General features: G+C 42.5%; 1 protein-coding gene across 2 annotated transcripts in view; it reads left to right on the top strand.

Moving 5' to 3' along the window:
- PTGR2 (prostaglandin reductase 2) overlaps positions 1–13,120 on the top strand; it is a 389,700-nt gene that overhangs the window by 353,165 nt on the left and 23,415 nt on the right. For both annotated transcript variants that reach the window (XM_085627049.1, XM_085627050.1), the window contains 2 exons: positions 7,227–7,348; positions 8,917–9,004. In XM_085627049.1, coding sequence (XP_085483175.1) covers positions 7,227–7,348; positions 8,917–9,004 — 210 coding nt within the window. The remainder of the gene's footprint in view (positions 1–7,226; positions 7,349–8,916; positions 9,005–13,120) is intronic.

Here is a 13,120-nt window from a genome sequence, read left to right as displayed (position 1 = left end):
AATGTGTGTTTCATTACTGTCAGACCTACCTCTCCTATAGGATAACATTGAGTTACCTTTTCACAGTCAGATTTTACGTTACAATTCTAAAAATGTCAAACGTTGGCATTTTCTTGTCCGAACCATTTGGTGTCTGCAGCCTGTATTCTGTGTCGCATGACTAGGTGTACTTGGCCTCTATTTATTCTTCCCAGATAGTTATACAAAGAGGGACTAAGTGTTGCCAGGATGTGCCATCTTTTAGGATGGAAGGGGCGTAGCAGTCACCTACAACACTTGCACTTCAAAGGGGCTACCTCAGCATACTCACAAGGGACTTCACACTATCCTGTTGACACCCCAGTCCCCTGGGAGCCAGGTCAGGGGAAGGAAGGAGATTCCAGAACCAAATGTGGTGGAAGTCTAGAGATTTCTCCCAATTCAAAGTTGGCATCAGGTATAAATATTGGACCGCTTGAATTACTCATAAGATCACTTCTGGACCTGTGGAGACGCAGAAGAAGGACTGCTCTGTTGCCCTGGAGCTAGAAGGACCTCACAGCTGCCTGAGGAAGGAAGACTGCACCTGTTCCTTGCACTCAGAATCACCAGAGTGACTTTAAGGGCTACCTGACTGGCCCCCTGTTCTAAGCTACAGGGACATAACAAGCTCCAAAAATCTGTCCTGCATCTGCCCCGCCTCAATTGGACCTGCCTGTGCCCTGCTGCTTGCTTCTGCTGATGTGAGTCCTAATCACCAAAAGGTGCCCCTCCCCCAGGTCCAGGTCCCTTGGCTGGCTTCAGAGTGTATTCCTCCTTTCCCAACTATTTTCTTCCTCAAAAATGATGCAGCACGATGCATCTTGTGCATGTGTGTGGAGAAGTGTGGCTCAATGATTAGAGCGGCAGACCCTGATGCAGAGGTCTAGCCCGGGACCAGGGTTCAATTCCCCGCCTCGGCGGGTCTTGGGCTCAAAAATTCCACGGACCTGATAATTCTCGCCTTGGTGCCATTCCAATCATGGAGTCCCACTCTGCAACTCTGGGCAATAGCTTGCTTAATCTCCACAACGGCCCCCACAACGCTAAGGATGCCTGGCCTCCACCTTGGGGGTGCCCAGGAGTGGACGCCTCACAGGGAAAGCCAGGATGGGTTCCACAGCGCTATTCGTACAAGCGCCTTGAGACCCTTGCGGGTGAGTAGTGCGCTATACAAGTATCAATTTATCTTAACTCCTACTATGCAGCTTCTGATCAGCCGCTTCAACAGCACCAACCCAACTACGTATCTCGACGCAGGACCACGCATCACAGCTTCTGTTGGACGGCTCCTCAATGTAGTGCGTCACAGACCAACGCAGACTTTGCATCTTGATTCCAATGACACAATGTACTGTCTCAACGGATCAACCTTTGACCCTTACCAGGCCAGCTCTCCATCGCGGTTAGCCTCAACTTGTGACTTGGTCACAGTCCAGCACGACCAGAAAACCGTAATTGGTGCTATTTGTTTCCAGTTGCTATATTTACCTAAATCTTTGAAATTGCATATCTCTGGTTCTACTGATTGGAGTTTGTTGTTTTGGTAAATTTTTCTACATTAGAGTGAATCTTTTCTTGTTGTGTTTTCAATGTATTACTGTTTAAGTGCTGCATAAATACTTTACACATTACCTCTAAGCTAAGCCTTACTGGTTTTGTGCGAAGCTACCAGAGGGTTAAGCCCAGGTTAATTTAGTGACTTTTGTGGTTCATCCTGACAAGGATTTTGTCGGTTGCTTGAGAACGGCTCAAGCCCCCCACCCTCAACCAACAACCCAATTTCTCCCACAAAAGAGTTCATAAACGATGTACAACAGCCTACAGAGACGCAGCAGAAAGGCATTGTTTCTGTGCCTTAACTGTGTACGTTGAGTGACTGTCATTAAGGAAGACTGTGTTCAATTGATCAGGAAGAAAATATCAAACTTAAAGATTACACAAGAATTGATACTAAATTGTGCATATACCTAATACCATGTCCCTGCGTTTCAGCATATGTTGAAAATACAACTCACGAAGTTTAATAAAGTTGAATGGCGCATAAATTGAACATTTGGTTACAGAATGTGAATTCATCAGTGGTAATGCACTTTTTAAAACAAAAGTATAATTTAATCAAATGAGGTTACAGATGTTAGAGAAGGTTCACTAACTGATTAGTATTGTCACATGCAGAGAAGCAGTGGCCAAACTGCTTTTTGACTTAATCATAGTTCGAAATTTAAATGTTACTTATGAACTACAAGAGGCACATAAGAAACTGCTGGTGGAAGTGGATTTTAATCACAAGATATTGTGGGAAGCCAAACCGCATCATTAATGCAATGATGAGAGAATACCAGCTAGCGGTAAAAACATGAAATGTAGAGAATTTGTTTGGACACTGTACCCTTGTCAATGACAAATCGGCAGTAAAAATCTTTTGATCAAGCAATCTATTTATCTTGTCACCTCTTCCGAACAGTAAGTCAACGCACAAAATGTATTAGGAAATAAATAATAGATACCTGGAAAAGATGAAGATATATGTAACTTCATGATTGAAATTAAAAACTGAAAATCGAAAAATTGATTTATTTTATTTTGCTTCCGATTACTGTGATAGAATATTCAAAAGGATTAAACAGGTGTGTAGCATATTAACGCATACATATTGGTTCAAGTGCAGTCTTATTGTCTTACAAATTGTAGATGTTATAGTAGACCTGTTTTAGGAATGGTAATAAATTGCATTAAGAAGCTTGATGGGAGTTTAATAGAGAGTGTCGCTTTAATGCTTTTGCTTTCAGGCACAGGAGTGTGTATAAGCAGTTATACACTTACAAAAGTCTACTATGAAAGATGTTTTTGGTATCAGGTTGAGACTATCTTCATCACCTGACCAGTCACAGAACCCTTAATGCCTCTTTGCTTTATTATCCCAGCTGAGGATTTGTTACATCCTCTGATACTCCCTCCTCTGAAACCCAAACCTTTATTAGTATATAGAAAGACCTCAATGCCTCCTATCAGAAAGAGACCTTCAACCCTCAGACATTCCGCTGTTGTGCCTTCTCTTGCAACAAGAGGATCCTGTTTTTTTAGATCAGACCCCAAGCCAGACTGTGTCATCAGCAATAAGGAGAAGCTATGCTCCATCATCAAAAACATTGGCACCTCCTGATGGAAAAAGCAAGAGTATGGATGTCGCTGACAAGAAAATGTGTAGCACTGCATCTAGTTCAACTGCTCTGTTAGGCCGCTATGAGAGAGAAATATGGAATAACTGAGAATATGCTCAGATGACCTGCATAGGAAGTACAGACAGGATTTCGAAGTGGTGGTCAGAGGTCTTATTGTTTAGAACCAGTTATCAGTGCAACAATCAACTCTGCAGAGCGAGCCGCAGAAGGCTATGGTTGTGGAATTACATTGCATCACTGGTTCTGGTTTCACTTGACCAGACCCTCAGCTGAAAATAGTAAACTTTGCCTTTTCAGGTTCTTTCCTCTTTGGTCAATATACTGAGAAAGAAAGGTTGAGAATGAATAACGTATCTGAGATTATAAGAACTGCTTGTCTTGAAGTGAAGAAATAATCTTTAAATCTCAGTTTAGACAAAGGGACCACCCTTGCTACCACCAACAGAGAACCAATATGGCAATACTCCCACAACAAAAAAGAAAATAATGATAACAGGACAAGTAGGAACGTAAATTACAGACCTGCTAAGACGACAAAATGATTGTATGACACCAAGTTCATCACCGAAGCAACCAATCATTCTAGAGAGATATCTTTACTATTGTTCACAAGCTAACCCAGGAACCAGGAAAAGAACCAAATGTTCAATACTGCAAAAACTCTTATCTTGCTTTGAATGTAGTATAACACAAAATTAGAGAGTATCATAAAATAACCTGCAGATATCAACCCAACCTCAAATTGCTCCACTTTGCACTCATTATCTTCTTTCAAACCTTTTGAAATACAGAATGGCAGAAAAAATGAAAACTTAATTCCTTACTCTGGAACTCAACTCCACCTCGTATATCAAAAGTGTTACCCAGACACCTATTGTCATCACTTTCTTCGAGAAAGGACCCTGAAGTCGATGCCAATTTCAAATTTTCAGTCTACCCTACCCTGGGAAAATCAGTGTAAGAGAGATGTAAAGACAATTGCAGGAAGATGTGAAACATCACAATCTACTTCTTGTCCCCCAATAGTGATTTATACCCATAAGAGAGATGGAATCTCCAGTAGCCGAAATCAGGCATGACCTTCTCAATGCCCTAGACCAAGACCATAGACAGAACATGATATAGTAGACCATGACATTCTGTTTAAAAGACTCATGTGAATTGTGCTGTTTTAAAAATCAATAAAGATTGTGTATTAAAAAAAAAGACTAACATTGTGGACTGAAATCATACACACAACATCTGAATGGATTTAATCATTCTGACACAATGAAAGCCAACTAATCAGTGTCTCAGAGTTTATTCTTATCAGCATTGATGGTATATACAAAATCAATCGTGGTCCAGTTGAACTACTGTAGTGCGGTCTACACAGGCCTCTCTCAAATGGTATTTTATTTTAACATGTACAAAACCAGGCAGCAATGAGGGCTGTTGATCACAAGATGTATGACCACATCAAGGGCTCTTTGTAAGTTATTAGAACCATTCATAAAACATTCTGAAACAAGGGCCACTTTTTACATGCAAACCAGGATCCTCTATTTAGGGAACACAAACACTGTCATCATTGTTCAAAAAATAAAAACAGTTGTATGTCACGGATCCCCCATATACAATCCCGACTCTTTTTCGAGAACTGGGCACATTTTGGAAACATGCAGGTTATAAGATCAATTGGGGTAAGTCAATCCTTTACCCAGTGAGCGGGTCACTTGACAAGCAGGATCTTCCCCGAGAACTTCAAGTTACATTGGACGGTTTTAAATACCTGGGGATATATATATATCCATAGACAGCACACGCAGCCTCTCGCAAAACGTTCGAAGGATATTGACTGACTTTCAGGCTGACTTGGAGAGATGGAGAAGGTTGCCCCCCACACTGCTGGGAAGAGCGGCAATGTACAAAATGGTTACACTCCCTAAGCTATTGTACAGCCTTCAAAACACATCATAAGATCTCGAAAGACACCTTTAAGGCCATAGATGGGGAGGTGCGCACTCTCTTGTGGGACGCGGGACAGCCTTGGATTGTGCTCACAATGTTACAACGCAACCAGTATAACGGGGGGGATAGCCCTCCCCGACATTAGGTCATATTATAGGGCGGCACACTTGATAGCAGTAAATGAGTGGCGGCATATGTCGAGACTTATGCACTCGAACAGGACCAATTTGCAGTTTGATCCTATCTTCATTACATCTATGGGGGAAAAGGGGTTAAACAGCTGCTGCCAGCAACCCAAAGAGCCCTGCAAGCTTGGAAGGGTGCAGAGAAACAAATAGGTTGGCACAAGAAAGTTACAAGGCAAACCCCACTATGGGAGTGTGGGCGACTACCAGAATTGGGGAAATTGAAGAGCTTCAGGGATTGGGACCTGAAACGTATCTCCACGACAGGGGATCTAATAAAAGAAGGTTCTCTGATTTAGTTTGCAGCTTTGCAGCAGGAATACCAGATAGGCGAAAGATAAAGGTATAAGTATATGCAACTGCAGCACGCGTGGGTGGCTGAGGGACTGGAGGTGGTTGACATCCCCGAATTTGCGCCACTGAAGGGTAGACTCCTGCAAGATAAGATACCAGAGAAAGCCATATCTTGGACCTATAAGACCCTCATCAACAATGTCCCGGACAACTTAGTGGCCTTGAGAGGGGCTTGGGAAGAGGTCCTGGGAGAGCTGGAAGATATAGACTGGGAGGCGGCCCTGCTGTACCCTAGAGTGCGGCAATAAAACGGAGGTTGCGGTTAATTCATCTTAAAATACTGCACAGAACCTATATAACTAGGTCCCGATTCCACAGAATGGGAATGGCGGAATCCCCAATGTGTCTCCGTTGTCTGACTGAGAGAGGCTCGTTTATACACATGTTATGGGAATGCACACGAATACAAGGTTACTGGACTGTAATTGTGAAGGAACTAAGTGAAGTTCTAGGGGCTCAGCTACCAATGGGTGCTAAATATGTACTACTGGGGACACCTTCTGACATAGACCTACCCAGACGTAGTCTTAGCCTGTGTAATCTAGGCATGATAGTGGCCAAAAGGGATATAGCCAAGAAGTGGGGAGTGCTAGGGATTCCGACCCTTAGTGAGTGGAAAACAGGGATGGACATGTATATGGTTGCGGAGCAGGTGACCTACAAAATGAGAGGGTGTCAGCGGAAATTCTTTAAGATTTGGCGCCATTGGCTTAGGTACTATGGGCTTAAACTTCAAGACTCACAGGAGGGGGCAAGTACCGTAGCAACGCTCTTGGAAGGGAGAGGTCCCGATGTATAGTCGCCCCAAGATGGGTGGGGCGTAGATCCTAGTGGTAGTCCAAGGCTGTGTCCATAAGTAATACTGTATTGAGTCGACGAGAAAGAAGCATTTACGGTACCTGCTTGAGAAACGTGTGGTCCCTGTTGACCATATTTGTAACAGGAAATTGATGTGTCTTGCTAATCATGGAAAAGTTTCAATAAAAAGAGTTATAAGAAAAGAAACAATCAAAAAATAAATAAATAAAAACAGGAGTTTAGATCTATGGTAGTTCAGGACGCAAAACTCTGAAACAGTGCCCCACTTAATCTCAGAGCTGAGTCAATCTATTTACCCTTAATGAAACCTCTGTAAACTGAGCTGTTAAAACAATGATATAATTCAGGCCGAGATGCTACTACAACAACAGGTAATGTGGAATGCTGGGTTCCTTCCTCATCGATTTGACACCTTCAGCTCTATTGTGCTGCACCCACCTACCAACCACAAACCTGTATTCCTATTTGTGGTTTAATGACAATCAAACAAAGAACCACTGGCATCTAGTCCTCTTTGTACAATTGCAATACTAATTACTGACTTAATACTCACCCATTTAACTTTTTCCTTTGTATTTGATTGTGTTCATGGTACTCTGAAGTGGTTGAAAGGCAACATGCTTTGGCAATATAAAACACAGGAGTAAAAACAAACAGCTTGTTTCTGTGTGTGCCGTTCTTTACTAGAATCAGCTATAATTTGTTTTGTATACAGATGAATCCAAACAGCCATGTCATCCTTTGTGGTCAGATTTCCCAGTATAACAAGATGGTACCTTACCCGCCTCCATTGCCTGCTCCAACTGAAGCAATACTGAAAGAACGGAACATCACAAGGTAGGGCTTTTACTTTATTGTCTACTTTTTGATCGTAGACAAAAGTGCAACCAGAATCTAAATGCCATGGCCTCCCATGCTTCATCATGGTATACCTATTTTGGAAACCTTTTGACTTTTTTTATTTTTGTATGATGTCTTTTTATATTTATTTTTATTTGTCTTATTAATACAATAACCTTTTGACTTTTAATAACATTCTTCACATGTAGATAATCTCTTTCTCTAAGAGATGACTTATTGTTTCTTACGTTTCCTATTGTCATGAACATTATCTCCGAAAAAGCCTGGTGAAAAATAAATGAAATGAACTAAAAGGGAGTTGTACTAAAAAAAGTGATGAAATACCTATTTTATGTAAAGTAAGCATTTATTTGTTCACGCTCTATATTCAAAAAAAGCATTTTTAAATACTGCTGAGTGGGTACACCTTAAGATGCTACCTACTTCCTAACTTCTATAACTATGCTAAAGAAGACATCAGGGACCAGCTTGGTTGCACTGTGGCAGTCTCCAAACTGCATTTCACTCCACCAGTAGGATCAAAGATTGAAATCTCCTTACTGGATCTCTGTCTGCATCCTAGAGACAAAGCCACTAGCAGGTTTGCTGACCTTTCCTTAATGCAAGCGATGGATGGTCCTTAATGCAAGTGACGGGTGGGCTTAGTTTAGCTAAGTGGATTTAATGCAACAGCACCATTGCCCAACATGGAGGAAGGAAGATTGGCTTTGCCCATGTGTGTTGGTCACTATACTCTCGGCCTTTGTTGGGGATGAAGCCGAAAACGACCCACCTTAGCACTGTGGTGGATGTGTATTATATGATGACAGGGACCCCATAAGAGTTGGTCTGACAGTTTGTGCACAGGAATTGATGAGCAAGGTGAGAGAAGTAGTGAATCAAAACTGAGCCCCTGATACACCTGAGACGTGACTTTGATGCTGGCCAAGACTAAATCAAACACTGCTAGCTTAACCCAGGGGATCGCAGTTTCAGTTCACATGTATTAGTTATGTCGCAGGTACACTGTCCTAGCTGTTGCTAAAAATTGTAACTGTAATGCGGGCTGGTAATGTGAATGCTTTGGCCATAAAAACCAGTAATGCTACCTGAGAAGAGATCAAATCTGATCCACTGTCCATAGTTATTAGTAAACTAATAACATTTATTTAAAAAAAGAGAAATGTTCTTAGGGGTAGGTAGAAGATTGTCACCCAGAAACAAATAGTGGTGCACTGTTCTGTTAACAACTTCCAAAGCACCATCCTGTTTTTATATTTTGAGAGGTCATATTTAGTCTTACAACCTTTACTCCAAAAAGAACAAGAAATATTTTACAAAGGAAGCAGCATTTATGGTTAAGGTACCTCTTTTAAGTTAGGGAACTGGTGCATGTGCTAACATTTTGAGTCAATTGGAAATCAAAACGAAACCCAAACGATTAATATGACAGCCGAATAACCAGCTTATGGACAGGTAATTTCTTTGTGTTGAGCACTGGCATCGAGATTCTGTCCATACTGCTTTTGATATTGTGAACTGTTTTTCTTGTTTTTTTTTTACAGGGATAGGTTTTTGGTGTTAAACTATCCAGCCAAACATAGACCAGGAATTTTTCAGCTCAGTCAGTGGGTGAAAGAAGGAAAGTTGAAGGTAGGACATTATACTAATATTATACTTCATGAAAGAAACTTAATTTTGGATTGTGCATAGATTCTAGTTTATGTTTAAGCTTTTTATCTTTATTTTTTCTACTTTGTTTCTGGTCTGTTCGAAAAAAACAAAGTTTGATTTTATGCATTGATTTCATCAGCAGAAACGCAAGTAATTTCAAATTAAATTCAGTTTGCGTTCAGTTTAAGCATTAGTACATTACATTTGAATGGCAGAACCAGGGCTTTATGGTGACGTCTTTTTCTGATTCAGCAATTATGAACAACATAATATTGGAACATATACTTTTGGGCTTTCGGCTTACCGCAATACATTATTCAATTTTCTTGTGGTGAAGTGATGTAAGTGATGAAAGTGTATAACATAGTATCTAGATGGCAAAAACTGTTTACCTAGTGCTCAGTATGAAATGGGGCCTGTGTCACAACCTTGCCAGACCTCTCTGGTTAGTCTAAATGATTCAAACCCTTCAACTTATATTTAATGCTTCTTCTCTTTTTATGGTGGTGTGGCCTGTGAATTGGCATGCAAATATGCCTACTAAAGCTCATGGCTAGTCCAGTTACAGTGGTAACAAGGGTGGCCATAGTAATTGACTTATGGGTTCCCTTTTGTGTCAGGAGATGGGGATGCTACAGTGAGACTGGCTTTGGTGAGAGCGCTCGGGCCCCAATCCTCACAAAGTTGTCCGTGGCTCAGCAGTTATTATAACTTTCCGTGGTTGCTTCACAGGAGGTAAGGTACTCAAAAGGAAGCTTTAGGTCCATTGTTAAATATGAAACTCATGTAGCACCAAGTGAGACCTATGCCTAGGTAACTGGGTCGCCCTACTAAAACAAATTCTGGACTCTGGCCTTGCAAGGTCAATTTGTCCCCCTCCCTTCCTAGTGCGCGAGGTAAACAACAGACAACTCAGCTGCTTTGATGGTCAGCTTGGCCTTCTGCTGCCAGCATTCTCTGAAAGTATCTCCAGGGGTTATTCCTGCACTCACTGAAGGCAGCTGCATAATCTAAGTAAGCAACACAGAATGTCTCAAATTCAACCAGCACTTGGTACTTCGTCATCTGAAATATGGATGAGGCATTTTGCACACCAAAAGTACAAGCTAATGATGTCATTCAGAGTTAAGGAAAGCCTTCTTTGTCTTGCCTGAATTAGCTAAACATGCTCAGGATTGTTGATTCTTCATGCAGATATCCAGCGTACATGTCCAGTTAAAATGCCTTATTTAATTGACTTATTGCTGTAAGCTATTGCTTACAAATGCAGAATTAAAGTATATTTCAGTATTGCATCTGATGACAGTGATGACCTATGACTATATATATTATATTTGAATATTTTTACATAAAGTTGAGATAAAACATGCTCAGGAATAGGGCTGCATCTAACTTATCGAGGAGCATGCAAGGTTGAGGTTCGAGGTGGTCTTAAGTCTTGGTCACAGTATTGAGACCCTAATAGTCCACTCAGAAGCAGAAACCTGCATGTGCCTCTTTTCAGCCTGAAATATCAGTCAGCTGCCATTGGGAGTTGTCACGCTGTCAGTAGTGCAAAGACCAGTAAACAGCCACTAACCTCAGTAGTCAGCCAGCAGAAACGATGGTACGTAGAAAGGCCCCCTCCTCCCTTGAGCGCTACCCCACACAGAGCAAAGACACTACTGTGCAAGGAAGGACCCCGGGGAAAAGGGAAGAGGAGAAAATAATAAATGATGAGGTCTCCTTCGTACTCTTAGGTTTGGTCCAGCTTCTAATAATACCCCTCCAGTAAACACTGTACCTACAGAAGCGACAGGAAACCTGTGAATAGGGAAGTATTGGATCAATCATGCACTAGCACACAGCCAACTAAATAATTCTCTTCCCACCAAAGCGCTCTAATTACCTTGCTGGTGGAGAGCTACTCGAAATATCCACAGCAATATCAGCGAAAGGAATAGATGCAAGAAAGAACCGCTGGGAGGCAATCTTGTATTGTGGCTCAAAGTAATGCTGTTAACATATCACAGCACTGCCACCACGTAAATCAGGATATTTAACGTGCTGATGATAATGAGGCAAAGTACGAAACTCAGCAGCTTGTTTCAACTCGGCTACAAAACAATACACAGTCTTGCTAGTAACGTGCACTGAAAAATGAAAGCAGTATGCTGAATCCGGAAAGAATAATGTTCGAGAATAGGAGGAGCACTCCAGCGCTATCTCCTAAATGCTCCTAAATAACTGAGGGTTTGGAACAAAAGGAAATGGTTACTCGAGATCCAGACCGTTCACATCATGGTCTCATCGCGGGAAAGTAGCAAACACTTGTGCTGCACAGGAACTCCTGGACCAAAGACGGCACCGCGTCTCAGTCCGAGAAACGGGTATCCTGAAGGCTTGAAAGCTGAGAAGAATCCAGAGGAGAATACCATCCGCTACACGAAATACTCCAGAAACAGAAAAGTTTGTCAAGCCCCACCTCTGGGAAGAGTATTGCCGCACGATAGGCGGCAATACCGGATCCGGTTTCCTGACTCCCGTCCCAAGGGCTTCTGGGACGTGTAGTTCCTGCTGTACAGCTCGCTACTTTGTGGCACTTTCTGCCTTTTAAAACATACAGCACTCTTCCATACAGAGGGACATTGAAGGGAAGATGACTCACGACCCCCACTACTCCGTTTTTGGTTGAGAACTGCGACAGAACCCCCTCTCCAGGACCGCCGTCTCTGCCGTTGCCCAGGCTTACACAGGTATTTGGAGTGAAAACGCACGAGCAATGGAGTGCAATGGAGGTTATGTGCGGGTTCCCAAGTTCTTTCCTCAATTCCAAACCCCTTCCAATCCACCAGGTACTGCACTCTACCTCGGGCTAGCTGAGAATCTAACAGTTCCCTGACTTCGTACTCATCTTGTCCGTCTAGGTCTAATGGTAGGGGTTTAGCTGGTAACCTCATACTTAAGGGACATGGTCGTAGTAAGGACACGTGAAAGACAGGATGTACCTTCAATGACTGGGGCAAGGTTAGCCGCACCGCTACAGGATTGATGACTTCCTCTATTCCATAAGGCCCTATGTATTTGGGAGTCAATTTACCCACCCCTTTCAGGTGTAGATTCTTAGTGGCTAACCATGCCTTATCGCCTACCTGGTAAGTTGGTTCTGGGGCCCTCTTTTTATCAGCAAAGTGTTTTTGTGTTGTCTGCGCTATCTCTAACTGTTTCTTAGCATCGATTAGCACAGCTCAAAGATGTGAGGGGTGTTCCTGTATAGTGGGATGTTTGGTTACTACTGGCCACTCGAAAGGGAGCATGTTTGGATGGAGTCCATACAGACAAAAGAAGGGTGAACACCCTAACCTGGAATGTTCTGCATTGTTATAGGCGAACTCCACCATCCAGATTAAGGAATACCAATCCATGGTGTTTTGGAGGGTAAAACAGCGTAGGTACTGTTCTAACGTCTGATTGAGCCTTTCAGTTTTACCGTCCGTCTGAGGGTGGTAACTTGTGGACATACGGGCCTCCACTCTCATAGTTTTGCCTAACGCTCTCCAAAATCGAGAGGTGAACTGCGTTTCTCGGTCGGTTATTAACACTCTGGGTAGTCCATGGGCTTGGACCACATGCTGAAGGAAAATGACCGCTAGTTCTGAGGAGGTAGGAAGCCGTTTAAGCGGAATGAAATGTCCCATTTTTGTCAAGTGGTCGACTACCACTAAGATGATGGTATATCCTTCATAGGGTGGCATCTTTACGATGAAGTCCATAGACACAGTGTGCCACGGGAGAGGAGGTATGGGTATTGGTCGCAATAATCCCACAGGTTTGGAATGGCTAGTCTTCCCTTGTGCACAAACAGCACCGTTTTTTATGTAGTCTTTGGTGTCTTTTCGTAATGTGGGCCACCAAAAGGGCCTCTCGATGCTGGCTATTGTCTTGTATTCTCCAAGGTGTCCACCCAGTGTGGAGTCGTGAGCCCATTTTAAGATTTGTAGCTGTAGACCAAGAAGGGGAATGTATAAGGCGTGGTATAACCGGTCTTCCTTCTGTGTCCTATGTTCAGAGTCTTCTTGTATCCATGCTTGTACATCCGTATTGGCTAAGGACACT

Source organism: Triturus cristatus, chromosome 9, assembly GCF_964204655.1.
Source record: "Triturus cristatus chromosome 9, aTriCri1.1, whole genome shotgun sequence".
NCBI lineage: Eukaryota > Metazoa > Chordata > Amphibia > Caudata > Salamandridae > Triturus > Triturus cristatus.
Note: the sequence above shows the minus strand (reverse complement) of the source record. Positions and strands in the feature narration are given on the sequence as shown.